At 39.3% G+C, this 27,995-nt stretch overlaps 1 protein-coding gene across 1 annotated transcript in view; it reads right to left on the bottom strand.

Moving 5' to 3' along the window:
• Positions 1-222: 222 nt before the first annotated feature.
• Positions 223-27,995, bottom strand: part of gpr4 (G protein-coupled receptor 4) — a 50,977-nt gene continuing 23,204 nt past the window's right edge. Inside the window, exons 3-5 of the mRNA XM_038693087.1 lie at positions 7,633-8,383; positions 4,953-5,217; positions 223-3,852 (exon numbers count right to left, since the gene is read on the bottom strand). Of these exons, the coding sequence (XP_038549015.1) occupies positions 3,131-3,852; positions 4,953-5,217; positions 7,633-7,761 (1,116 nt within the window). The 5' untranslated portion in view covers positions 7,762-8,383 and the 3' untranslated portion in view covers positions 223-3,130. The remainder of the gene's footprint in view (positions 3,853-4,952; positions 5,218-7,632; positions 8,384-27,995) is intronic.

Raw genomic sequence — 27,995 nt, 5'->3', positions numbered from 1 at the left:
ATTCATTGTTTGTTAATTTTTAGAGTCTGTGTCTTTTATACTTTTTGCACTATGCCCTGCTGCTTCTGTAACATTGGGGACATTGTTGTGGGGTTAATAATGGATTTTTGAATTAAATTGAATTGAAACAGTCCCCCTTCAGTTAATTTCCATTCAAAAAGGCACCGTCATCCATGCTACTTACTTGCAGCCTTTTCAGCTTGCCAAATAAACAAACACAGATGCAAAGTTTTGTATGCATAATTTATTTTTCACTGACAATGTTGATAAACAAATACACATTACGAAGCCTGGTACCTCCTCTCTGGAAATGACAGACAGATGCACAATAAAAGCAATGGTACACAGAGCAGCATTTAGGGCAACACTGACAAGCTGAAAGTGTCCAAAAAAACCTGCCATCATTGCACTGAACAGAGGAATGCTTTCATGCCAAGACAACATAAAACATTGGTGTTGCTGTGATCACTTAGACACTTTCCAAATTTCCAAACTTTCCAAAACTTTCCATTTCTTGTCCAACACTGAATCGTTGCCCAGTGGAACTGCAACATGGACACTCGTTGTCTCATCGTGAAATCATTGTCGGAAAGTTATTTGAGCATTGAGCATAATACTCCACACAAGGGACATATGTATGTCATTGTTATATATCTGAACATACAGCAGAACATTCTCTATGGAAACATACAATTTTCTGAAATGTTATTTCCACTGATTCACAAAAAAAGTTTAAAGGTTTGATTGCACATAAAGCAAACTGAGAGAAAGTTTAAAGATCAAGCTGACAGCTACAAACTTAATTTTAGAAGTTGAAGATGCCTCTGCTCCGACAGTCGTGTCCAGTCTGCATTTTTATGTACAGTATTCAAAGTTCTGTTGTAGAAGCTGCCATTACATTATAGGATCCCAGCTGCTGTGAATGCTAAAAAAGCCATGTTTGGACACTTTGTGTTGGATTTCCTGTAAAAAGCTGGAAGGACAATCAGTGTAACGTCAAATAAGGAAAATATGCAAAGCACAGGACCTTTTCTTCTGTTTTTCCCAGGCCCTGACAGCTCTCACTTGACATAATAACCTCAGAAAGTAATCAACATATGGCAAAACATGGCAGCTAATCCAGCGTTGTTGGATTAAAATGGTCAGTTATATTTACATTATAAAGAACAATTAGTTTCACTATAAAAAATATGACATGCTTGCTTTAAATTTTTAATCATTGATTTTGAAATAAATCATTAAAAACAATCAATGTCACATTGCTGTTTTGAATGCTGCCACGTACATTCATGGCAGCTGGCACATTTTTTATGACCACTGGAGGTTTTATATGGATATGCAGTAAAATATTTCTCAATCTCCTCATCACACTTTTGACATTACAGAGAAATGTTTCTAAATGTGTTTCCTAATTTGACAAACAATGTTAGCAGTGTCACTTACATGAAGAAGGGAAGTAAATATGTTGTTATGGAAAACAAAAAGTTTTCTTTTGATGTGTGTGATGAGAAACAATTTTATGAAAAAGACTATACTGTATATCATTTAGGAAATTCAGGACAGTATTGTTAGATGGCATCTGTCTGAAACAGGAATAAAAATAGTATCATGTCATCTGCGGGCAACCTTTACTAAAGCATGTAGTTAGGTTTCGTGAAGTGTGAGAGATGTTTGGCAACACAGTTTCAATAAAGGTAAAACTGTTTCACGGTTTCATCTGTTTCTGCTCTACATTGCTCTCAACATAATGTAGAATGTATGTAAATTTGACTTTCAAACTGAGCTTAATGCAGTAAAATTCTTTGGTTTAGGATTTTCTCTGCCATCTCAGTGGACGGAGTCCTGATTATTTAGCTGTCTATAGTTAAAGAGAGAGTTCTACTCTAAGCCTTTTTGCTGTCACAGTTTATGAGCTGAGGTACGTCATAAGGCTTTTTTCCTTCAAAAAACAAACAAAACGGTAAACACATTTCCAATAGCCCTGCGATGGACTGGCGACCTGTCCGGGTTGTACCCTGCCTTTCGCCCGATTTAAGCTGGGATTGGCTCCGGCCCCCCACGACCCTGCATGCAGGATAAGCGGTTGACGATGGATGGATGGATGGACACATTTCCAATAAGTTAAAAATGTTTTTTATTACCCTTCTGCTGTTTTTCCATATTTCAGTGTGGTGCATTCGGGTGTCAAACCCCAATTTCCTACAGTCAGTCTGAATGCAAAGGTGTCTTCTTTCAGACCATTAACAATACTCAGTCATGCAGAGTTTAAATAATTCCACTTAAATATTCAAGAAGGTCTTCCTACTGACTGGCAATTGTCCAAATATCTAAGTTGCCCTTATTAGCCACACCAGTGATATGATTGTAGAGATGTCAATCTGTTGGTTCAACACTTGACTGAAATATCTCAGCAGCTAATGGATGGATGGGCATGGATTGGTAGACATTCATGGTCAATTAAGGCTGAATCCTGAGGACTTTGGGGTAGTCCCCCAACCTTTTATATAGCGCCACCAGCAGGTCAAAATGTCCTTATAAGCTAACAACTGAATCCATATCTGCCACAGCTGTACTCTGGGATAAATAATAAGATAGCATATTGACATGCCAACATAAACATGCAGTGCAGCTGTGCAAACGCTGATAAACTACAGCTTTAAGTAATTAAAGTTGAACCAACTCAGCATCAAAGAACTGAGCCTGAAAAGCGGTCAGTCAGAGATGTCCTAAAATGGCCACTGTACAAAGGATAAACCCTTTTGATTGATAACAAGGCCTGTTCTCAGGGGCCACCGTTTACATTTGTTGCTCCACTAGAGGTAAGGATCAAACAATAGCAAAGTTGTCTCTCTTAATTTACCCAACAATTTTGTTTTCCAGCATGCAAGCATTTCAGTCTTACAGGTGCTTCTACTGTGGCTATTCATCGTGGTTATTTCATCAATCTTATCCCCATTCTGGCTTGTTAATTGCTAGTGGAAACTTTTACCCCAAGAATCTACATCTTCATAAATGCATCTGATTTCCACCTGTCAGGCCAGAAGACATCAGACCCTGTCAGTGTTAGGAGTTTCCTCCATCCACTGAGCTGATAAGTTTGGACCTCTTACAGTATGCTTCCAGGTAGAGGTTACTTCCTAACACTGAGTATGGTCATCTGTAGGCACTCCTCCTTCAGAGCCACCAGTTCTGTTTTGTAGCTGCTTGTCTTGCCCACATCAGTGTACACACAAGGTTGCTTCTTTGCTGACAGCGGTGTATCCATAGTCACTGAACCAGCATTGAGTATGTCCGCATGCGATGGTGAGGAAGAGGAGCCCCTGTGGCAAGCTGCAGACAGTAAAGCTGAGAGAGCTCGGCCCACGTCGTGTCTAGCCCCCTCGTTGACAAAACAGTACAAAATGGGGTCGGCAACGCAGTTAAGGCTGGTCAGCGCCAAAGATACATGGTACGCTGCAAACAAGCTCTCCTCTGAGCCGCAGTCACAAGGCTTCCTTAGAAACATGACACTCCGCACCAGGAGGAGGATGTGGTATGGCCCAAAGCAGAGCAAAACGATCAGGATCAGACTCAATGCTAGCCGCTTAATTTTGGCCTTTTCCTGACGCTCTGTTGAGACGTTGCAGCGCACTGCTGCCAGGATCCCTCGGTAGGCGACAAGCATGGCTGTCCATGGAGCGAGGAAGCCCAGAAATGTCCTGTAAAGGTTCATCCCCGCCACCCAGTCCTGCATGGGATACTTCTCAAAGCAGAAGGTGTGGTTGAACCGATCCTGGAAGAGCTCATCGTGGAAGAGAGGAGCAGAATTGGCTACGATCTCAATGGTCCACACCATGATGCTGACCAGGACAGCTGCGGGGAGTTCAGGAGAGGAGAGCATTATTTTGGAATTATAGACAAATAAACACAGCTGACAGAGAGTTCCCAACTTTCTGTTGATTGAATGACACCGTGTGGCCTGAATACCATCTGTTTTGGACAAAAATGTTATCCATGAGGATACAGTACTTTATGAAATGACATATAAACCTCACTACCACCCATTTACAAAGCCAGGGAAACCAGGGTTTGAACCCATGATCTTCTTGCTGTGAGGTGACAGGGCTAACCACTGCACCACCACACCTCCCGAAAATGTTCTTCCAATTTCGGGAAAAAGATATTTCCTGAATTTCCTTTTGTATTTCTAGAAAAGCTAGTCTGGGGCCTTGTTTATGAACTGGGCTTAAGGTAGGTATCATTACGTTTGATTAAAAGTAATGACTTTAGCAGACATCCTCATTTTAATTAGCTATTTATTAAAACTTCTTTTGACATGGAAGTGATCTTATCTCTACACAAACTGAATTTCCTGTTATGTCAGGCAATGTCAGATTTGAAGACGCACATCCTCTCCAAGCTCAGCAGCAGGACGGTTTGGGGAACTAATAATCAAATACAATATCTTTATCCTGCAAAAACAGGATGTGATGCAGTGTGTTGTATATCAGATTTGAAAGTACTCTTGTATTATTGGGAAGTTACTTCCAAAACATTTTTTGAATCAGAAGTGCTAATGACACAATTGCATGTTTTTAACCAAACTTATATGGTGTTTGTTTTTTCTATGGAGCAACCACAAAATGCTGTGAGCAATGATGAATATGATTACATTTAAGTAAACATTCCAGAACAATTTTAGAAATTAGGTGCCTAAATTTAGTTTTTAAAGGCTCATGTTCACCTTCAGATTCTTGAACACAGGTAGGAGGTAATATCCATCGGCAAGAGAAGAGAGATAGAACGTTTCAGTCCTTAGACCTTCATCAGGTATAGGTCTAAGAAGAGTGTGCTGCAGTTCTTTCTTCTCTTCTAATCTAATCTTTAAAAGCACCATCATTTGGTTTAATGTAAATTTGTTTTAGTGCAGATGTGTTATTTCAGAAGGAAAGCCCATCCTTAACCCTACATACCTGTTTTGATTCGTCGGACCTTGGCAAAGCGCAGAGGATATGCCACGGCCAGGTACCTGTCCAGTGATATACAGCAGAGGAAGGCGATGCTGACGTAGATATTAGTGTAGAAGATGAAGCCAAACAGCTTGCAGCTCTCCTGACCATGGATCCAGTCATCATGCTGTAGGAAGTAGTCGATCCACAGGGGAAGAGTGGTGATGTAGAGGAGGTCGGCCACTGACAGGTTGATCAGGTAGATGCCAAGTTCATTTCGTTGGCGTACCTGGAGGGATGAACGCAATGAAGGGAAGAAAAGAGTGGAGAGGAAAGAAAAGATAGGGAAGAAGGGGTGTGAGATGGGTGAGGGATGGAGATTAAAAGTTAAAAGAGAAAATGAATAAAGACAGACAGAAACATTGCAATGATAGAGGGAGTAAGAGTGTCATTGTTTGTTCAACCTCTGTGGTTTTTGTATACATAAAGTCAAACAGCCTGTAAAAAGTCTGTGTTTCCGTTTTAGGCAAACTTGAGATAAAATAAAATGCAAACAATGTGTGTATTACCATCAGCTGCAAATCATTTGGCTTCCTGAATGTCAAAACACGACAAATGCAAAGTCTCTGAAGGACTTATTAGGTCTGAATGTATTATTGTTGTTTTGTGTATGCTCCAAAAAAGAACTGGACTTGATAAAATACTGCAACTCAAGGATGCACAACCACAATAAAGGGTGAGGCAACAACAAGAGAGAGGGGTGGACAAATATTTCAGAGCAGCAGCTCTGCATGTCCACTTTACTGATTCTTTTAATCTTTTGATTTGTCATTACTTGGACTGAAATCCAGCTACAAGGACACAGCTCTGTTTCCCATGCAGTACTGATATTACAATGTTAATATATAGGCAGAACCTCCCCTGGTAAATAAACAGCATGCAAAGTACGTTCAAGTTTTAGATTCAGTGCAGGTGTTGTCATTAATGAAACTGGTGGCTCTCAGCAGAGCAGTTAATGCTGGCAAGCACGGAAGGGGACTAAAATAACCATAACACCTATGAGACAGCGCACCTGTGCTCCTTTGTGTCATGGGATATATCTCGAGTGTGTTATTTGATATTTCCAGGCTCCTTGCCTGAACCCGTAACCGGATCCTGGTTCTTGCAGGACGTCTCAAAGCTCTTATTTGTGCTCCGAGGAGCAAGAAGGATTTCCTGAGGAGCCATGAGCGAGGACACACAACAACAGTCTTCACGGTAGTCTTTAAATGGCTGACAACGCCCCCCATTGGATAGATTGATAGATTATAGATTGATTGGACGCTGCAGCTGTTCGGATTGATCTGATAGGCTACATCACAACATCACTGGAGTTTCATACCGGAGTGAAGACAGATAACAGATTAAACTCGTGTATCGCCCCCAAGTTTTTTGATTGACCATCAAGTTCAACCATCCACAGTAATCTGTGTTAATTGTTGGTCTGAACAACAGAAGAACCACAAACAACTTTCTTCAGTGATTTAAAAGATTTGATGAGTCACATAATTTAAATGTTCCCTAAAACATTTAATAAATAATAAATACTGTTCAAAAGACACCATGATCATATTTTTTCAATAATGACTTCACAACCAGAATATCAACAAATATGGTTGTATAGTAATGAATAAATAACACATTCTTCTAGTAGATGTGATTCCTGTGCAGTTCACGTGACGCTTCCGAGGAAAGGACATCTAATTTCTCTAAAAACATATTTCCTTGTTTGGTCTCTCCTCCCATGGTTTCCTTGGATCTCTCCATGCATCCCCAGTGGGAGAGACTAAGATGCAAGGACTAGTCGAAAGAGAGGGAAACGTGGATCCAATTAAGAGACTTGGGATGTACCCACTTTATGTCTGTGCCAGGGTTCAAACTGAACGTAAAAAGTTGGAGAAGTGGCCTTGATGTTGAGATGGTAGCAAAACTATAATCTAATGTTGAAATGCCTCACTTTTAATGATGTTTGTGGTTGAAAAAATACGAGTTAGAGAACTCTCTTGAATTAAAAGTCAATAAGAATTCTTCCTGCTGCTGCCAAAGCAAACTGACAGTTTGTGGGAAGCACTGGAAATGGTTGACGCTGTATGGGAAAATCTCTCTAGTGCGCTGTTGACTATATGTAGCAAGCAGTGTCAGACATGATACTCGGGAAATAATGCCATGACATTATGGCACTATAGTGTACCATTGCAGCGTGAGGACAGTGGGGTATCTACCTTTCATTCCTTTGAGTACAAATAAACCTCTTTAAGAAAATGTCTTTTTGAATCTTAATAGGTCTACCTGCTTACTGAATTCAAACCTTTTTGCAACCCGTACTGAATCTATTTAGGCTTAGCGTTTTAACAAAAATCTAACATAATCTCAGAAATAAAACTCATTGACTTACTTGAATGCTATTTATCTAAATGCCTATAAAGACTTTTTTGACACTGGGGAGAAGCTTTGTTGAGAGATTCATTAGATTCTAAACACTATAAATCAGGGTCTTTTTACCAACTTGGATCAAACCACAGCCCAACTAGGTTTGAAACCACTTTATTAGAGTAACATGTTACTGGCCAACACAGGTGGCAGGCTGCATATGGTTATCTGTGTATGTGTATGGGGGTGTGTGTGTGTATGTGTGCTTTTGTGTGTGTGTACTAGTGGACCTTACCTGCATGTAGGCAGCCCATAGGGCCATGCAGTTAGTGGGCAGCCCCAGAACAATGACTATGATGTAGAGCGTGGGCTGGAAATACTGGTCCACCTTACTGTCCACATCACAGAACGAGATGTTGCACATTGTCCTGTGTGGAACGCTCTGGTTGTGTGTGGGTATGTGCAGGTGTATGATGTGTGTTCAGCTAATCTCAGCTCTGAGTGTCCCTCTGTAGTTTCACCATATTCCAGCTCCAGCAGTTTGACAGTGACATGCCGACTCTGGCGTCCTGCTCGGCTACCACACGGCTGTCCAACATGGAGCAACAGAAGAAAACAGAACTGTCATTTCCAGGGCATTTCATGATTCCTGCTTAGACTGCTGTCCTTCTCGCCCAGGGGCAAGGGTTTGTCATGATCCTCTCTCAAGTTTCAAAATCAGCCCCCGCTTCTGTCAGCGTGGAGCAAAAGAGGAGAAGAAAGAAAAGAGCGAGGAATACAATGTAGTGAAATGAAAGCTGCCTTATCGAAGCTGTGCCAGACCTCCTGCGCCTGGACAGGGCCTCATCAATCTTTTAGAGATTAGAGGCCTGCCAGGTCCGCTGCGAGAAGGAGAAGGTTGAACATCATTGTGTCCAGGGGGAGGGGGGTGTGTCTCAAGGTCCTGACTCCTCTGGGATGTTCACAATAAAACACAGGAATGACTTTACAGAGCTTCACCACTCTGGAGCGGACAGGCCGTCCATTAACTCTGCAGTCCTGAACATCTGCAAGAGAGAGAGAGAGTTACGTTGCTTTAAAAAAATACAATAAATACAGAACAGTTGTTTTTGTGTTGTTTGTATCACCTACCTAAGATAATAAAACAAATAAAACAGTAATGTAAGGTAAGGTAAAGCGGGCCGATTAAAACAAAAAATGGAACAACAGTATTGTCAATGTCTTGTATTGCTTTTATACACGTCACTGACATTTTGGAATATTTGGAAACTAGAATTTAACACAAAAGTTCTTTAAGTTTGAACAATGTCTGCACAGCATGATTATGTGATGTTAAAACTTTAACTAAGCATGATGCTTTTTGTGCAGTAATTTACATTCCCCAATACTTTCAGGAATGTAAAAACAGAAACAACAATGTCTCTAGACTGCAGAATTCATTTTGCCCGCTTGCCTTGTCAGATGTCAAGCTCTCCATTAAACCGTGTCTTTCAGGCTTATTTCGATTTGTTTGCATATACTTTAAATGCACTACAGTTTTTTGTTACAAGACTCAGACTTGCAGACTTGCAGATTTTAGGCATTTGGTTTTGCCATTTGACATTAGGAGGATGACACTAGTACAGAGACTTTCTACCATCTGGTATAATACAGAACATGCTGACACATCGAACAGGCACAAAAAGACCTTGCATAGAGTGTAAGCCTTCTAGTAAACATGACCTGAATATACATGTAAAATAGAGAGAGCAGAATAGGAGCTCAGTTTCTGTTTCACTCCTCGACTTCTCACGTTCTCCACTCTGAGCTCAGCTTCTGTTTATAGATCTTGGACCTGTTTGATGATGCGTGTGGCTGATATGAGTTAACCTATGCTTCCAATTACTTTACTTAAATATGTTCTTAAGTACTGTGAACTGCCTTCCTCCAGAGTTTATGTATGTTTCAGCTCATTTTCATTTCTGTTAGATCAATAGAAAAGGTTTTTCAGTCTGAAAAGCCAACTGGATGCTGCAGCTTTTACACATTTCCGTAAAATATTTATCACAGAAATGTCCTGCTAGCACCCACCAGAGGCTGTGTTTTTCCTCATCTTAAGCGATACACAATAGTTCATGGAATCAGAATTCCTCTTCTGGGGGTAAAGTTTGGTATAAAATTCAACAAGATCACCAAGAGTTCATACTTTGTGGAACATGAAAATCCACAGCGAATTTCATGGTAATGTGGCCAGTAGATGTCTTGCGTATAGTTTGACCTAAATGTGACACTAATGAAAGGTCATGTTATAACTGAAATTGACAGAGTTTATTGTAATAAGTCCATTACCATTTTGTACCATGTACATCACAAATGTCATGGCAATCTAGCCATATGATTGACTGAGTACAAATCTTAGTGTTTTCACATTCATTTAGTATTTTCCCATTTTCATAAATTCATGTTATATCATTGTTCATGGTTATAATGCTTATTGCCTTTTGAGGCAGTACAGTACTTTTTTTCTTTTCTTATGTTTTATTTTTCTAACACCAGCAGCAGGAAGGACGGTTCCCAAGGTGTCGGGAAGGTGGGTAGTTCGAGAATGGAGTCAGAGGACGACGTGGAGAGCCAAGCTAGAAAGGGAGATGACATGAAAGGATTTGTAAATAAGAAGCGATGCAAGTGAGACGAAAAGGACAGATGAGACATGTTGTGTTGGGTTGATAGCTGTGACACAAACAGACGGTCTTCAGAGATTCACACAAGGTCCAAAAGTTTGTCAGAGAAGAACTTGGAGATGTGCGGTATGCGTCACGATAACAAGAAGTGGGTTTATTATTGAGTGTGTGTCAAAGCAGCAGCAAGATGAACTTCTGAGAATTAAAGAGTATGAAGATCATAGCAGTTTGAATTGCTTCCTACTGTGGTCAGAAATAAAAAAGAAGGGAGTGACAAGTGGTGTACCGCTGTTAGTAGAGGACGAGTCATTTCAGAGTACTGAAGATGTTTGTGAGGCAAGAAAACTGACAATATTCCAACAAACGGAGAAGGAGGAAAGTAATTTGGTGTGTCTGACCTTTGTCGGGGAATTGCCAGAAAAGATCTATTTGGATTATATATGTTACAGGGTAAGGCTGTGTGAGACAGCTCCACTAACATGTTGCTGCAGTATGTGGAGGAGTCAGAAGATGTGGGTGGTGTGGGAAGAACAACTGTGAAAAGGAGGAGCGCATAGAAGAGCAGGAGCAAGTAAAGCATTTACACTGTGCGGGACATCGCCATAAGGGGTCAGCACAATGTCCAAAAAGGAAATCGAACTCAGTAAGATCAGAGTAGAAGAGGGCTTAAAACAATAAAAAAGAAGAAAAAGAACACCAGCTCAGGACTCAGTAACATGTTACTGTTATATTATTACTTTTCCCAGTAACTAGCAGTGCAAGAGATTACTATTTCTAAAACAGTAATAATATTCCAATTACTAATCCAAGTAACGCTGTCTTACTATAAGATAAGATAAGATATACTTTATTGTCCCCGAAGCAATATTTGTTTTGGACTCTTGGTCTGTTCTGCAGCTTTACAAAGACAACACAAAATACAGAAATAAACATCTCTCAACACACATGCTCTCATATACATTAGACAGGTACCTATATAGTAAGCACATTAACTTCTTCCAGTGGCAGTTTTTGATTGAAAAACCCTGTCGGCTGCATTCCCCACAAATGAAGCCCAACCCTTACACAATGGGATATTGCACATTACTAGAATGCAACATCCTTGATGTGAATGTGCAACTGCACAGCAGGTCAGCGGCAGTTCAAGTCTAGCTGGCCTTATGTTGTTCAAGCCAGCTGTTAGCAAAAAAGCTAAAGCAAGAAGTGTAGAAGAGGTGTACTTTCAAAAGCCTTAAGTATTGCCATTATTGTGTCACAGTCTAAAATGCAAAGAACATTGTTGTCTATTGTGAACTTTGTGTGACCAGCAAAAAGCTTTTAACTGCGAACAATTCTACATCTAATTTATTGAAGATCTGCTAAAGCAACACAGCATTTGAAACCTATGGAAAGACACTCTGGCCACTACTGCCAGTGATGCATGCACTCGTCGGGAGAGAGTGGCATTAATGTTTTATGTTTTGTAAAAACACTGACTTGCCTAACGTTACTGCTCTTATGAATGCATGTGCAGAAACAGTAGTTCAAAAGTCTGGATTGACTTGCTTAATTAATTAATTAATTTCAGCCACTGCATCCTCCTTGCTGCTGTTAGGAATATACAATTAGTTCTAAAGTCGGGAGACACTTGATATGTTTTCTATTTTGTTAAATACTGTATATGCATGGCATATACTGTAGTAGGGCATCATCTGGTTTAAGAGGCTTAATTAGGCTTAAGTGGATTCATTTCTAATTTAAGCAGCCAAACAGGATGTAAAAAATTAAGCTGCCAAACAGGATGTCGAAAGTATTGTAGTAACGTAATGACTAACATAACTAGTTACTTTTAATACCAAGTAAGAAGTAAAAAGTCACTTATTACAATTTCTGAGTAATTGTAGTTGTAATGCTGGAACTTACAGTAATTACCTGAGTACCTACGAGTAAGCTAGCCACATTAGCCTTTAGCAATGGTAACAACAATGTCGTATATGAAAGAATGGCACTTGAACACCACACACTAAAATGTTTGCATTATTGAACAAGAGTACTCTTAGAAGAGTAATTGTGAATTTCAATATGTCATCAGCACACAAGTATATTAATTTTTAGTGTCTATTGTGTATTGCTATATTTGTTTATCTTGTAATTAAAAGCTGGAAACCCTTCTGCAGATAATAGTGCTGGCTAGACATGTTAGATTGATGGTCGATGTACATTTTCCATAGTAATACTCCAGCAGCCTACAGATGCTTGTTTTATTTCAGCTCTGCAGATATGCAACAGAAGATTGTACACTGTACATTGTACTCCATTCACAACAGACTTACACATTTTGTTGAAATATTTTTTCTGTCTACAGTGTATACTAGTAAAATATCTTTTACCTTTTAAAAAAATCTAAAAAGTTAAAATTGCCAAGCGTCCTCAGTTTCAAGGGTTAGTCGCTTCCATACATAAGGTGACAGAAATCATTAAAAGCAGGCGGAGGGGCTGACGATCTACAGTGCTGAGTGACTGTAGCTGCTCTGTCTTTAATATTGCTTTGATTTACCCATTTCCTTTTTACTAAATGTAATTGTTTCACAGTAAGTTGACAGTGTGAAGGTGTGTTCCCTGTGTCACAGATGACATTTTCTAAAATTAGGAAGTCATATTTAGACATTTTACAAAATAAATAGCCCAGTTTTTGAAATATTGACTTTATAGCCTTTCTACTTTCTTTCCATCATTTCTTTCCATCACTCTCCCTGTGCAGTCTTTCATGTATTAAAGAGCTTACTTGCCAAAATGTTCTGGATTTCTGTGGGGAAAAAAATGTGAAAATGGTTTGTATTACATAAAGTACAGTTCTCTCAAGGATGTACTCTAACTGAAGGTTTGAGGTCACAGTTCACAGCTGGAAAGCAGTTCAAGAGGTTTATTAGTAATTAAGAATTAGGAATGTGTGTGCATGTACAATGGAGGCCTATATCAACGTGTTCTGTGCTGTCCGGTTCAACACAGTCGTGTCTGATCTGTTGCCAGAGGAGATTAGGTCAAGGCAGCCATGCAGACGTCATGCTGGCTGTCAGCGCACACACATATTTTCTCTCTAACATACCATACACACAGCTATGTTTTATATACACACATAAAACCTTTACAGGACACAATTCCATACACACACATGCTCTCCATACATCTCTCTCCGCCCTTCACTCACAATGGACTTTTCTTCCTGCTACACTGCCTCCATTGTGCAGACTTTTGGCCCCCTTGGTGTTAATGCAGGTAACCCAACCCTAAAACTCAGACTAAAACTCCCAGAGCAATGTAGAACAATAACTAACATAATTTGAGATATGACACGCAAGCCAAGATAAAGATTTTCTTTAATACGTCAGAGCAGCGTCACAAATGTACGGTAAAGTCAAAGTCATTCAGTTTGTTGTTTGATAAAGTTGAGTTGAAGTAATGTGACTCATTACAAGTCATATCAAGAGTGAGTGTAAATTATCACCATATAATAATGTACTGTAAACTGATTAAAATAATATAAAAACATGCCTCAGATTAACAAAATGTTTTGTTATGTTGTTATTTTATTTTCGTGACTATGCTGTCAATTTTGGATTATTTCTAGTTTCTTATTTAATATTTCCTCAATCCTCGACCCTTGCATTAACGGGAAGTTGTTCTGGGCCGCCATTATACAGGCCATCCCAAAGCTCTCATTTGTGCTTCAAGGATTGAGGAGCGAGGAGGGATCTCTGAGGAACCATGAGCGAGGATACACCAGAGCAGCGTTTCATCAAACATCACAACATTGCAGGAGTTTCATAACTGAGTGAACTGACAGATAATAGATTAAACTCAAGTGTATCACTCCCAAATTTTACAATTGGTTTGCTTTCTGATTCACCATTAAGTTAAAAAAATCTGTGCTCATTGTAGGTCTGAACAACAAAAGTACCACAAACAACTTAGAAATATTTTTTCACAATCTGTTATTTCCCCCATTCTCTTTTTTTTTATCATGGACAAAAATCAGGTCAGAGAGTGGTTTTACATAATTTATCGTTATTTCCATGCAGTCACACGTGAGGCTGATAATTCCTGACCATAATCTTATTCTGGGTTATTCACTGATAAATTCACAATTTGAATATCAATATATACAGATGCAAATAATGAATAAATAATATAAAGGCATTCTGCCAGTAGAAATGTGCCTCTGACCTGGACACTCTTCACAGTATAAATACACAATGCAAGTTGTTATTCATGTGCAGTGTGTTAAACAGGTAACAGACACAGAGAGAAAACTTGCTGCTCTGGCAGTGAAAACTTTCTACCTTTTATTAGTATTAGTACAGTGCAGTGTGTACAGACACAACCGACAGCTCCAGCTGTGCAGCTGTGATCAGTTTCACGTGACGCTCCAGAGGAAAGGACGTCTTATTTCTCTAAAAACATATTTTTCATGTATAATTGTGTGTGTAGGCGTGGTCTCTGCTCCTGGCTCAGCTCCTCCTGCATACTTGTCTGCTATCAGCTCATCACCTCAGCAGCACATCAGCCATGCTCAACTCCCACTTGTCACCAGATCATTGCTTCAACTCAGTGGATCATCACGCATCTCATTGCATGCCTGCCTCCCTGCTTGTTGCCTGCCTGCCTTGGCTTCCTGCCTGCCTGCTAATCAATGCTTTGTAGGCTACTGCTGCTGCCTTGCCATTCTCCATTCCTGCTCTACCATAACCAGCCATCCTGTCTCCTCAGCCCATCTCCAACTACCGTAATTATTCAATAAATCTGTTAAACTTCACCTGCTTCTAAGTCTGTTTTCTGCACTTTGGTCCCCTGTTGAACTAACTGCACCAGAAGGAGATTTATGCTGTGACAACTACTTTTCTAAAACATTTAAAATGGTGATTTCAGAATAAGCATCTCTGCTATTGAAACACCTCAATAACTGAAAGGTTTCAACATTTGACAAAACATTTTAAAGTATCTGTAAATTCCTTTCACTGCCAGTTCTCTTGGTAATTCTCACTTGGATGTCTAATTGATAGACTTTATTTTAAAACATTGGACAGAGTTGAGAGAACTGTAGGTGTTTTTGTTTTGTTTGTTTAGTTATTTTCAGTTTTGTGGGGTTAGCAAATACATTTGGTAACACAACCTTTGGACATTTGAGGGTGGAAGGGTCAACGTCTAAAAAGTTATGCAATACAGTATATCCAAGTTTTAATATGTATGAGCTGATAGGTTACCGGCTTTGTTATTTGGTATAATGTTCCCATTTTTGCTGTTGAGGGTTAACAGTTAATCCCAACTAGGGTGTAATTTTCATCGTTGTGGCCATCATTTCTATCAGTTACAATAATATTTCTGTCACCAAAGTAATCACAAAGATCTGGAAACTAGTCAGTGAGAAAACAAAGAGCACTAGTGCAACATCAACAAACGTATGTGTGCATACCTGAAACTGAATTAATTATTCCTCTTTGAGAAGGAAATCTGTGTGTAAACAATTACACTAAGTCTAAGTAGGAAGTCTGTGTAAACTGTGATGGATATTTTAGGTCAGAATCAACAGTTTAATTTTCTCTTCCAGGTTATAGGTTATCTAGCCTGGGTGTTTGTTTAAAACCATTTGGTTGCTTGTGTTCCTTCTTCTAGTCCGACTTATTTTCAGTCATGACGCCACATTTCAAGATCTCAGTTGTTAACTTGTGGATCATAATGTTCCCTTTACCAAGAAAAACAACAAGGAAAATAAGGAACTTTTATTTATGTTTTGGTTACAGAGGTTAAAGTTAAAATTAGGTAAAGGTTGGGGGCAAAATGTCAATGAGAGTTTCCCAAAAGTACAGATGCAGCAACATGTGTGTGTGGGCAGTAACTGTGTGGCTGTTGGCCAAACATTCTTGTTGCCTGTCAACAGGAATGTTTGGCAAACAGTGGAAGCAATGGGACACTATCAAACATGTCAACACACTTACAACTTGGTGACGTCTAGGACACACGCACACATGTCTCAAATCTCAAAACTGCTGAAACTTGATCAATACCTAAACAATGATACTCTTCGGTGGACACGGGCAGATTTATGTTTAAATGTTTAGGACACGCACAGCCGACACTGGTGACACAGGGGAGTTCGAAGGACTGTTTCACTCATTAAAAGGCAGCACATCTGTTTTCCCATTAAAAGTGCTGTCATTATTAATGACCCTGAAGAGTTCAGTTCAGGGTGTCTTTGATATTTGAAAGCTGGTGGCCAAACGGCTGACGTTGTTTTTTTAGCCTTGTGACCAAGTCGTCATTAACAGCGTCTGTGACATCTGAGGGTCGACCCCCGAGGGTGTCATCACACTCACGTTGCATTTTCTTTGGAACAAACTGCAACTTTCTGAGCAGAAGACTCACCACAGTTTGCGGTGTTCTCATCTGAAAAACTAAACAAATGAAAGAAGTAAACAATAAAGAGTGCTGACTGAGTGCTTTTTACTCCCTGCATCACCTTGAGAGTACGCACCTGTACAACTCCACTATTTCTCCAGTTGGTGATATGTAATTGTCCACAAACAATGAGATAATGGTTTTGAGTGCTCTGCTAATAGACCTGAGATTAATGTACTTTAATCCAGTGAGCACCTAATAAAACTGTTCTGGGGACTCATTCAACATTCATTCGTAGTTATTTAGTTCATCAGATTTCAAGAAAATTCACTTAACTGAATTAAATGAACCACCACTGACCCAGACACCGACTAGTAAAACTTATACTGTACACCAGAGACCCAGGTGCAGCTACATGCCCACCTATGCTAGGATGCAGATTTCTGTCCATCATCACGACAACCAAGCTTCCCTCTTCCACTTGTACAGTACACAGAAATGTGTGAAATGTTTTGGTAAAATAACTTGTGTCTTTCTGAATTAAAGTTAAAGCCGAAGGTTAAATTAAGTTGAAGGTCTAGAGTCAAAACTGTCAGACCCAAGAGGCACTGCGCAGATATGAAGGAGACTTGTTTCTTATCCTTTGAATCTTATTTGTTTAACTTTTCGATTGAAAATGTAATTTAAATTCTCAATTTAAGTATTTCCATTTAACCTTTGTAATACCAATCCAAGACAAATTGAAGTATTGACCATTTTTAATGATTCATGCAACCCTTTGGACTCAGAGTGACTCAAATGATGATGTGGCACTAAATATGTGGAAGAAAGTCATCTCATCACAATGTACTGTTCAGACCTCAGTGACAACATGTAACTGTGACAAGATAATGCTGACCCTGAGCCAGATACAGAATACAGATACTGTATTTATCATATCCACCAACATCATGTACATAAGATCACCTGCACAAAAATATTTATTCTAGCATCTCTTTGCACTATGCCTCACTACATTATTGTCTTGCAGTTTTGTTGTCTACAAATGTTTTGTTTATGGTGTATATGTGTACTGTCTCCTTTTTTTGCTGAGCTCTTTTTGTTTATGCTTGTTCTGTGTATGTACCATCAGAGCAATGTAAGACCGAAGTTAAATTCCTCGTATGTGTACACATATCTGGCCATTAAAACTAAGACGTCTTTACTCATTTGAGTGTTCATGTACTCTGATGTATGTGAGTCGCTGTGAGTCTGCGTGCAGATGGTTGAATAATCCTACAGAGAGAGTATTTGCTTCAAGATGTTCCCACCGAAGCTTTTCCATTTTAAAATTTCAGGTTTTTGTATTTCACTTACTTTCAAATTGCCATTTCATTTCCAAGATTTATTTTGTGCAATAAATTCTTCCACCCGCAGAAAACAGTACTGGTGTATTTTTATATATAAAGCCATGCTAGGTAAACTTCCAGCTTACCTCTGTACCCTTCTCTGTCTCAATTCTGCTAGTTACCAGCTACGCTCCTCCAAGTGGTTGCTTTTTAATGTACCCAGGGTTTTGACAGATCTGGGGAAAACTGCATTTTCATACTATGCACCCTGCGCATAGAATAATTTGCAAAAAGATCTTAAACTAGAAACGTGTATATCAGTTGATAAATTTAAGAGCATCATAAAGAATGTGGTGAAGGAGACATGCGATTGTTTTTCTTGAAAGGCCATTGTGTTTGAATAGATGTGTTTTTTGTGTTGTTTTTTTGTTTGTTTCTGTGAATTTTGTCATGATTGTACGAAGCATTTTAATATGTTTTGTTTATGTATGGCTGCTACCTTGGCCAGGTCTGTCTTGTAAAAGAGATTTTTTAACTCATTGACACTTCCTGGTAAAATAAAATAAAATGTAGATGTCAATTTTCACCCATTGTCATAGCGCCACCTGCTGGCAACAGGAAAGTGACCTTTAACAAAGCAGCCCCCGCCGCACATTTCACATAAACCCAACAGGAAATCAGCCATTTTGAATATTATGGTAATTTTTGGATGATTTACACACTCCGTACTTTAACGAACTCCTCCTAGGCATTTAGTCCGACTGATTTCAGATTTGTGCTGTGCTGTTTAAACCAATTGACGATTAAACGTTGGACAAACGGTTATAACCAGTCGACCAGTTAAACCCATTGTGAGTTTTTGTGGAACGGCGTGCCGGTGGCGTGGCGTCGAAAATTGATGATTCGCCATGAAACAGAGAGTTGTAATAACTTTACTGTACATGCTCACATCTGCACTAAATTTTATATGTATAATAAGAGTCCGCCCTGAATACATTCACATGCCAACATTCACTCAAAGCCATAGCGCCACCTGCTGGCAACAGGAAGTGACCTTTAATGATGCAGCTCCCCTGGCACGTTTCACCTACATATACGAAATGTCTGTGGTACTGTGGTATGTTCAGACGTACCAAAAAGCCTCTAGGAGCGATGGCCTAACCCCAACAGGAAGTCAGACATTTTGACTTGTATGGTAATTTTTGGATGATTTACAGGCTTCGTACCTTAATGAACTCCTTGAGAATTAGTCTGACCGACTTCAAATTTTCACTGGCTGAGCCAAAGCTGCTTGCAGCTTTAATTATTCATGTTCCTTTTTATTTGTATTTCTGTTTAAAATGATCATCCACTCAACAAAGTTAGGTACCTTGAATGTTAATATGTCAGGGTTCAAGGTTACTTGTATTGCCTCCTTAAAGAGAAAACTGTATTGGATTAAACAAATATATATAATTCCACACATTTCAGTATGGTCTGGATGTCACACATGATATTTACATATCAGTAGTGGGCTTGAAAATGCAAATCTAAATGGGAAAAATCTGCGGTTTAATTTGTTTGGCATATAAAAATAATGAAATATGTTTCACACAGTTAAATTCATATTATGTTTTTGATCTTGTCTATTAAAATAATTCAGTGCTGTGGTGTATATACCCAGCTGGACCTGGTGCTTTCCTCCCAGGAATATATTCAAACTGTTTGTCTGTGATTGCAGTACTCCTAAGAGGGCAGTAAAAACATCGTCTGTAATTGAAAATGTCAGTTAAGTGGTCGTTGTTAAAGATCAGAGAGGAGGGTGATTTCAGCAACTCCTCTGAGGACTCAGATTGGTATACCTCTGGTCACAAGACTGCGTCCCCTGGGATCAGGCTGCTGCATTTTCAAAAAAGAACAAAATCTACTGCAGGAATATTTAAGGAGGAATTTGAATGTCTGCGGGGAAATGAAGATTATTAGGAGAAAGTTTTAAACAGACCCCAAGATGAGGGCAGCTCCCAAAGCATCATATTTTAGCCAGAAACCTTTAGTCTGACAGTCAGAATTATTGTTACACAATGATGGCTGTGTTGACTAAAACTGCCAAAGCGATATCCAAGTACAGGTCTCACACATGATACAAACACAATGTAGTTTTGTAGCGAGAGTGTTCTGTTCAGTCAAAAATGTGGAATTCCAGGCTGGGAGCTGCAGTTTGCCATATTCATCTGGCTGGGAGTTACTAATTATTACTTTTTATGTAGTCCTGGGTCCATATTTCACTTCTTGGTCAGAACTTGCATACAGAGTAGAAACATTTTTCCATTTATTTGGCATATTAAGTGGCGTACACTGACATTGACGGTAAATACAGTCCAGCCTTTCACCCACATCTATCATAGGCTCAGTCAATGACATCATTGAAGGGAAAAAGTGCAGATTTGTATATTTTTTAACTAAACATAAATCACTTAAAGCTATAGGTGAAATATCAAAAGATCTTAAACCTTTAGGAGCAAGTGGTAAATGTTGTCTGTGTCTTGTAATTCAGTTAAATGTTAAATAGTATGTTTTTTACATGAGCAACCTGTGTTGGAGGAATGGTTGAAGAAATGCTTGAGAGCCATTTACCAATAAAGTTGTTCTTAATACTAGTGAGTTCTTTAATGGTAGAAGTCTTGTCATGTGGGCAGTACTAAATACAGGTACATTATGGTACCCTTTTGTGCAGGTACATTTTTGTACTCTTACCATTTGTACCATCAAGTAAAACAAATGTTCCCTGGCCAAAATGTGACTATATGCAAATGATTAAAACTGGATTTTCATGTTATCAAGGCTGAATTTAACAGTGTTCCTGAAAGCAGTGGCACATAGGCTTGCCTGCTCCAGACCAGACTAACAGCCAGGCTTGTGCCTTTTCTTTTCAGTCAGCAGTCACTCTGATCAGAAGTCACTCTGATGTTTTTTTTATAGTTATTCCATGTATGTATTTTGCCTTATTTGTGTTAGCCTGCATTAAAATACCACATGTAGCCTACATAATGGCAACATCTATAGGCTACCTGTGCTATTTATTTAATCTATTTCTTAGTAAAGTCACTGAGCAAAGCCAGTATTTGCCACTCCATTAGAAATATATAACTGGCATTCAGAGGCCACAGAATAGTGCGCTACATAAGGTGTTGATGGCGCATAGACGAGATGCTCGCCTTTGGTGTGGGAGACCTGGGTTTGATTCCCACTGTGAGACATTATATCCTTGAGCAAGACACTTAACCCCTAGTTGCTCCAGAGGCATGTGACCTCTGAGCAAGTTGCTTTGGATAAAGGCGTCAGCTAAATGAATAAATTTAAATGTACATAACTAAATTGCTGGTAACATGAATTACAAAAACAATTTCTTTTTGTGTCCTCAGGTGAATTCTCTGGCATTTCTAGAGTGACCTTGGAAATGGACAATGCTGCAATATTTCCTGCTACTATCAGTGCCAGACTGGTCAGAGACCAATATGTTGTTAATTATTTCAGTGGATTTATTGCTTTTTGGTGTGATCTTTAAAAACAATGGATCATGTGATACTCTTCCATTTGTATGTATGTATTTTATTTGGCATTGGTAGCACACAGGTGGTGGTTATCAGGTTTCAGAAAAGATAACAATGAATAATATATTGCTTAACCGTCATGCTTACGGTGTTTATTGAAATGATGACTTCTCTTCTTAGTTTCTGTATTTCCAAGTCCAATTTTTTTTCCATAGGTCCAAGTTGTGAATTCGGCAAAACATCTATCAGTTAGCTCAGCAGCAACTGTGCATGGTGTGGATGTCCTTCAGTTAATACTCCCTATGTTGACTTGCCAGACTGGCTCTCAGGCTATACAGCATCAGGGTCCTGTTACAGATATGATAATGTGCAGTAATATTATTAGGCTACTCAAGCATTTAGTCTTTTTTCTCGCTGTTTTATTACAGTGGCCGTGTTTCATTGTTTACAGATTTAATTCACAAATGAATTAGGACTACATTTTTGTATTAAGTTATTTATTTTGTTTAGGAAAAGGGACTGAAAAAAGATTTATTAATCATATTTTTGGAGAAAAAAAATTGATCATCATTGTTTTAATTGTAAATTTGTGAAGTGATCCACTGTTTGTCAAGTGTTTGTCACGTTCTGAATATAAAGAAAAGTTTTACCACACAAATAACAATCTGGTTTCTTCAATTTTCACTAAGGAGCAAAAATATGCCTTTAAACTTGAAAGAAATAATGATTTGACATTTATCGTGATAATTATTATTATATGAAATTTTTTTATCTTGATAACATTTTTGGCCTAATCGCCCAACCCTATGATCACCCTCATGGTCTCTTGAAGTAAGCTGTGGACGTGCATATATCCAAATGACTTACACCTGTCCTCAACTAGTCGCACCTCCTCAACCTGGCTTGGCCAACGTGACAAGTCAAGCCTTGCTTTTTCTGTTATCCTGGATTTATGAATTCTGCTTTTGTGAAACAGCCCCCTGATCCCTCGCTGACTTCCCACACGTGTACACTATAACATAAATGGTGCATCTTTCAATAATGTGTTCTTCTGGACAACAATTTATTCCCCTACACTTGTATTTTTGAGTGTGCACTAACGTACATTTGAACATACAGGGTTTAACTGTCATCAGGTTCTGGCAGTTTTGTAATTGAATAGAGCAGTTTGACTCAGAGAAGAAAACTGATATCGTGTAGAAGTTGCAGAACAGCTAGAATGGCACAGCGATGATATTAAATTAGTTTCTGAGAGGATAACGTGTTGTTCTGTTCATCATGGTACAGATACGTTCACAGAAACAGGGACAGTTTGGCTTATGAAGGAAGGGGGTGGATGTAGATGTTTGCTTTAGCAGCCAGACACTGACAGCTACAGAAAGATGCAGCCACCTCCACAGTTCTCACTGAAGGCATGGAGGGTTTGAAGGGTAGGTTTTCTTTCATGTTTTTTCTTTTTTTATCATGCCTCAAGCTGAATAATCATTTCCACAACAGCCACATGTACTGCATACGTAGAATGAAACATATTGGATAAATTAGTGTTAGTGGGCCGATAAGTATTTTTACCAATATAGTTCAGCCTTTGAATAGGATCAGTTGTCTTATTCCATTTTTGTGGATAAAGCACATGAGCATCAGAAGTAACATGCTGTCTGCACTGGAGGCTTTTCAACCACAAATAACATACAAAGACAAAACAGCTTCACATTTAATCATGTTCTACTTTTGCTTTACACATGTAATTGTAGCCTCTTTTTAGATGATAAAGAGGTTTTTAAATGTCCTACATGTAACTAACACATAACTTCATTGATTTTGTATTGGGATGTATGAATGTACAACGCGCTTGGGTGCTGTTGTGTAGCTTTCGCTACACAGACATCGCTTGTGTCCCTGTAGAGTTTGTCCTTTCCATATCTAATGTGATATTTGCATATCTTACCAACTGTGACAATGTGGCCAATGAAATTTGAGCAGTCTGTCACCAGTAACTATTGTTGCTCAGTTTTACCTGCTGCTATTTTTACCGCAGTACTTAACCTCAATTAAATAAAGAATGACTGTTGAAGTTTCAGCTTACATCTAGATTTGCTTACACTCTTCCTATGCTCTCTCTAGCTCTCTCTCTTTTCCTTAACAAAAATGTTGTTTACACAATTGCATCAGTCAGTATTCATGCCATTTTCCCCTTGTTTGGTACAGCTGCAGTCAAGTTTGGTCCTAAATTTCCATCACAGTCAGAATTTCTTTGGCTGTTAAGAGCCCTAAATCAGCTGTTTGTGGACCACCATTGCGGATGAATGACCTAAGATTTCACCACTATTGTCACAATGAAGTTTCGCTTGGGACTGCACAAACTGTCCAAAGTGTATAGGGACCATGACTCATCATCCAGTGTGCCCACTATTCCTGTTTCAAGAATAAAATTGGGAAATTGTATATTTCTTCTTAAGAAACATCTTACATTGAGTCTTTGAAAAAACTAAAAGCAAGTCAGAAAACTACAAAACCAGTGCAGAAGAGAAAAAAAACTCTGTTAGAAAGCAGCTTTGCCAGGAGAGATCCCTGCCGTCCCCTGTGCATTATCATGGAAACAAGGCCCAGATATTCCATAGTAAACAAGTTCTCCATCAGGTAGATCTGTTCTTAAAACCCAGTGGTTGAATATTTAACCATTACTTCCACACAGTCAGTTGTGACCTCCCAGACATCCCTGATGGCGCCAGACTTGTTTGCATTGAGATCTGTGTAACAAATGCAAAGCAGAAAACCAGCAGAACACGGCTAGTGGAGTTAATGGGAAATATTTGGATGGTTATATAGTACAGGTTTTAACCAACCACTTCAGTAATGGTATGTTTAAAATGCAGCTCCTCTCTCATACTGTTATACAGCACTGAAAAAGTCTAAATTTGATATGCAAATGGATGATACGCCCTCAGTAGCCAGTTTATCAGGTCCACCAAGCTTACCCTATGCTTTCTAACACAACAGTCCAGCAGTAAAATTTTATTTTATTCTTAATGTCCATATCCTTATTTTGGAGGCTGCAGTTTGTGGTGCAGTGGAATTGTATTGTGTTACACTGAGAGGTGTTTATAATATTTTGTCCACCTCATTTATATAATTGAGGACTTTGCACTTGTTCCTCCTTTCACCAAAACAGCAAAGATGTGTTGGTTAGTTTCATGAAATTAGAGAGGTTATGATGTAAAACAGCCATGACTGCCAACAACGTCAGAGGCGGCAGTTGGCCCACGTCTCCGGCGCTCATGGATCCAACTTTAAGACAGGCATCCCAGGGGACCCTGACTGACAAACAGGAGGGAGGATGGCTTAGTGTCAGCTACCATAAGTGTGGTGGGAAAGCCCCGGCATCATCCTGTCAAACCCCGCAAAAATAAACACAGCGAGGAGGGAGGGAGAATGTGCAGACACGGTGACTTGGTCACTTTGAACTAAGCATTTGCCCTGTGTGCGTTTATGTGCACTCTTGTACTTGTATATCTTTGTGAGGACTAATTTGAAACCTTAAGACCTTCAGAGAGAGGACCTATTTGGAAAGTGAGGATATTTTGTCCAGTTGGGGCTGTTGGAGGGTTAAGTCTCTGTTTTAGGATTAAAGGATTAGTTTGACATTTTGGAAAATACACTAATTTGCTTACTTGCCAAGATTAGAAAATTAATACCAATCTTAAAGTATGGCCATTTTAGGAAGGAATCTCTTCACAGCAAGTATGGAGCATAGGAATCATTACTACCATTAAAAACCATCTATTAAGACCTGCAGTTTTAAGACAAAGGCAGTATGGAGAACTGTATGAAATATGACTACTAAACTGGAGAAGTATGAATTTAAAAAGAATTTAAACTAAACTGAATAAATGATGAAAAGTGAATGCGGGTTGCAGGAAATGGTGATAAGAGGGAGGAGAGAAGAACTGACAAGTGAAGGATAGGAAAAAAGCAGACAAACGGGAAGCCATTGCTTAAAAAAGAGAATGTCTGTCTTCATTAATCAGGGCAATGTCAATATGAAGAAATGTAAATAGAGGATGAGGACCTGAAAAAGCAGGGGAGAGAAAAGGATGAGTGATGATAGAAAAATTTGAATTGGTTGGATTACACCTCAGTAGGCGAAACTGTTTATTTATGCACAGCAGCCTCCAGATGGCTGATGCTGGTTGTTTGTATTTTATTTTCCTTTTGCTTTACCTCCAGTTCTTACTGTAATTCCCCTGAGAACTGTTAATGCAAAAAGGAAAGAGACGCACCAGTTAACACCCACAGCTGAGCTCCCTTCTCCTTACGATAATACTATCCATATGTTGAACTGTATTTTTTGTCACATAGTATGAAAGAAAGTGTGCTGAAAAGGTCACATGGGCTGCAAGAGTTTGCTGAAAAAAAGATAACAATTTCTCACTCGAACACATCATCAGCGCCAAACTGCACCGTCTGGCCCCTCTGCACAAACAAGATTTCATGCACAGTTCCCAAAGCCATCAGCAGTGGGTTTATGTGGCTGCTAGTTGTTTTTTGTCAGTTGCTCTGGAAGCTCACTTGAGTCCTGAAAAAAGAGATACTCCTGTGATAGTCACAGCGTTAGCCCATTTGGTTTGCTAGCATAAACACAACATCTGTGGCAAGCTCAGACATATATGCTGTCACATGGAAGCAGGCCAGAGGCTGTAACACCATCACTCATGTTATACAGAGACAAAAAAGACTGGATGCGGCAGAACTGCAGCTACAGAGGGTCACTGACGATGCCACCAGCTACAGTCTTAAACCAGCTGCAAAACATTTCACATATCTGATTTAGACATATCAGGCTTCTAATGAAATTACCATTGTGTCAGTTATGTTATAGGAAAGTTACAGCTGTACAGAGAACTGTACGGGCACAAGATATAGTAAAATACAATATGATGCTACTGCTGCCACTACTAACACTGGTCCAAGCAAAGCTTTAAACACTGCCTTCATTAATGCTCTATAACACTGTAATATGAACAATATGAACTTCTTTTTTACTTCACAGAATATGAAAAACACAAAAGACTCTTGCTGCAGTTGTGTCACAATGATCCACCTGTCCCTGGTCCTGGAAACTTCATATATAGCCTTAATTCTGACTTTGAACATTTTTACTTTTAGAAAACCAAAGAGTAAATTGATTTCTAATTGTTATTATATTAAAATAATATAACAGCTGCAAACCTTTCCCACAGCAGATATTGTGACAGATATTGCCATAGCAGGAAAAGTAACTATTAACAATGATGCCTCTGCTCCAAGTGGTGTACAAGGTGTATGAGATGTGTCGCAGTTTTCCTCTCAGTCCATTCTAGCAGCCAAACACTCTCTTCTCCAGATCTCTGCATTACTCTCCCTATCTGTCCCTGTCTCCACCCACTGCCTTCTTCTGTAGAAGACTCCCCAGACATGTCATCCTCAAGCTGTCCACCAGATGACCTTGAATTTTCCCTCCTTCCCCCATCGCCTCACTGCCCCATCCTTCTACACAACTGTTCCCACTTCTCTCATCAGCCCTGCGGTTACCTGTGCTACTCCACCTACCCACTCACCATATCTACCAGTTATGGTAGATATGGTGAGTGGCCATAGTGGCCTGAGTCAGCCTGCCTGTCAGCTTTTGAACCAGTTCTAAAACCTTCCAGTCTTACCTGCCTGTAAGCTCATTCATGTACAATAAATTATTGAAAGTCACCAGTCTGCCTCTTCTGTCTAATCCCCCGTTCACTCGTGAAGAGAACGTTTCTGTAAGCCATACAGTATCAGTAACAGTGCATAAACAGCACCAAGGCCCTGGGACAGACACACCTAAATGCTATTTCACTTGTGATAAAGTCACTCATTAGTGTTTTTCAGACATTTCACGTGTGAAAAAAAATCCCAAATTAAACGCGAGTGGTTTCTGGACAACAAAACAAATTTCTCCTGTGCTGTTTTTTTTTTTTTTTTTTTTACACATTGTTACACATTTTTAACACTTCATATGTGAGGAGGGTCTGTAGCAATCATGATAATAGCACTATTAATAAATAATCAGTTGTATTTCTGAAGCATCTTCTTGATTTACCTAAATCTGAGAGGCCTGAAATATATAAAAGTAAACAACAATAAACAAAAGTGTAATGCCATTGTATATAACATTTTCTCTCATTAAACATCAGGGTGCTACGTTAGCTTTACCGTCCGAGGATGATAGGAATCTTTTCCTTAGTTTAGAGGTATTCTATTATGAACCAAGATCTTGTTAGTGCTAGATTAAAAGTCAAAGGGGTCATGAAAGTCACGAGGATTCATCATTTGGGGACCAGATGGGCAAATTCTCAAATTCTTTTATTTCTCCTCCATCCTAGTGTGACTTTTGAATCCATCAGGTTTGTTGATCATAATGTTGCACTACTTTACACACACACACACACACACTATTAAACTATTGAAATTACTGTTTTCAGCTGTAAACTTGCCAACAGGTGGAACTTTTTGAATATGGCCCTAATGACCATAAGTGTAAGATGTGATCTATTGATACCTTTCGATAAGACGTTAAACCCAGGTCCTGACGCACTGTGGTCATTAAAGATCCCATGGCACTTACACACAGAGTAGGGGGTTCCCCAGTGTCCTGGCAAAATTCCCGACTTGGCTTTCTCCATCTGGCCATCTAATCATCCCCCAGAGTAACTGGCTCTATGTTTTCCTCCCTCTCCACCTCAAGTTTATGTGTGGTCA

The sequence above is a fragment of the Micropterus salmoides genome, unplaced genomic scaffold, assembly GCF_014851395.1.
Source record: "Micropterus salmoides isolate LMB-PRFRI ecotype aquatic unplaced genomic scaffold, ASM1485139v1 Ms_hic_scaffold_3, whole genome shotgun sequence".
Classification (NCBI taxonomy): Eukaryota; Metazoa; Chordata; class Actinopteri; order Centrarchiformes; family Centrarchidae; genus Micropterus; species Micropterus salmoides.
This window is presented reverse-complemented; position numbering and strand designations above follow the sequence as displayed.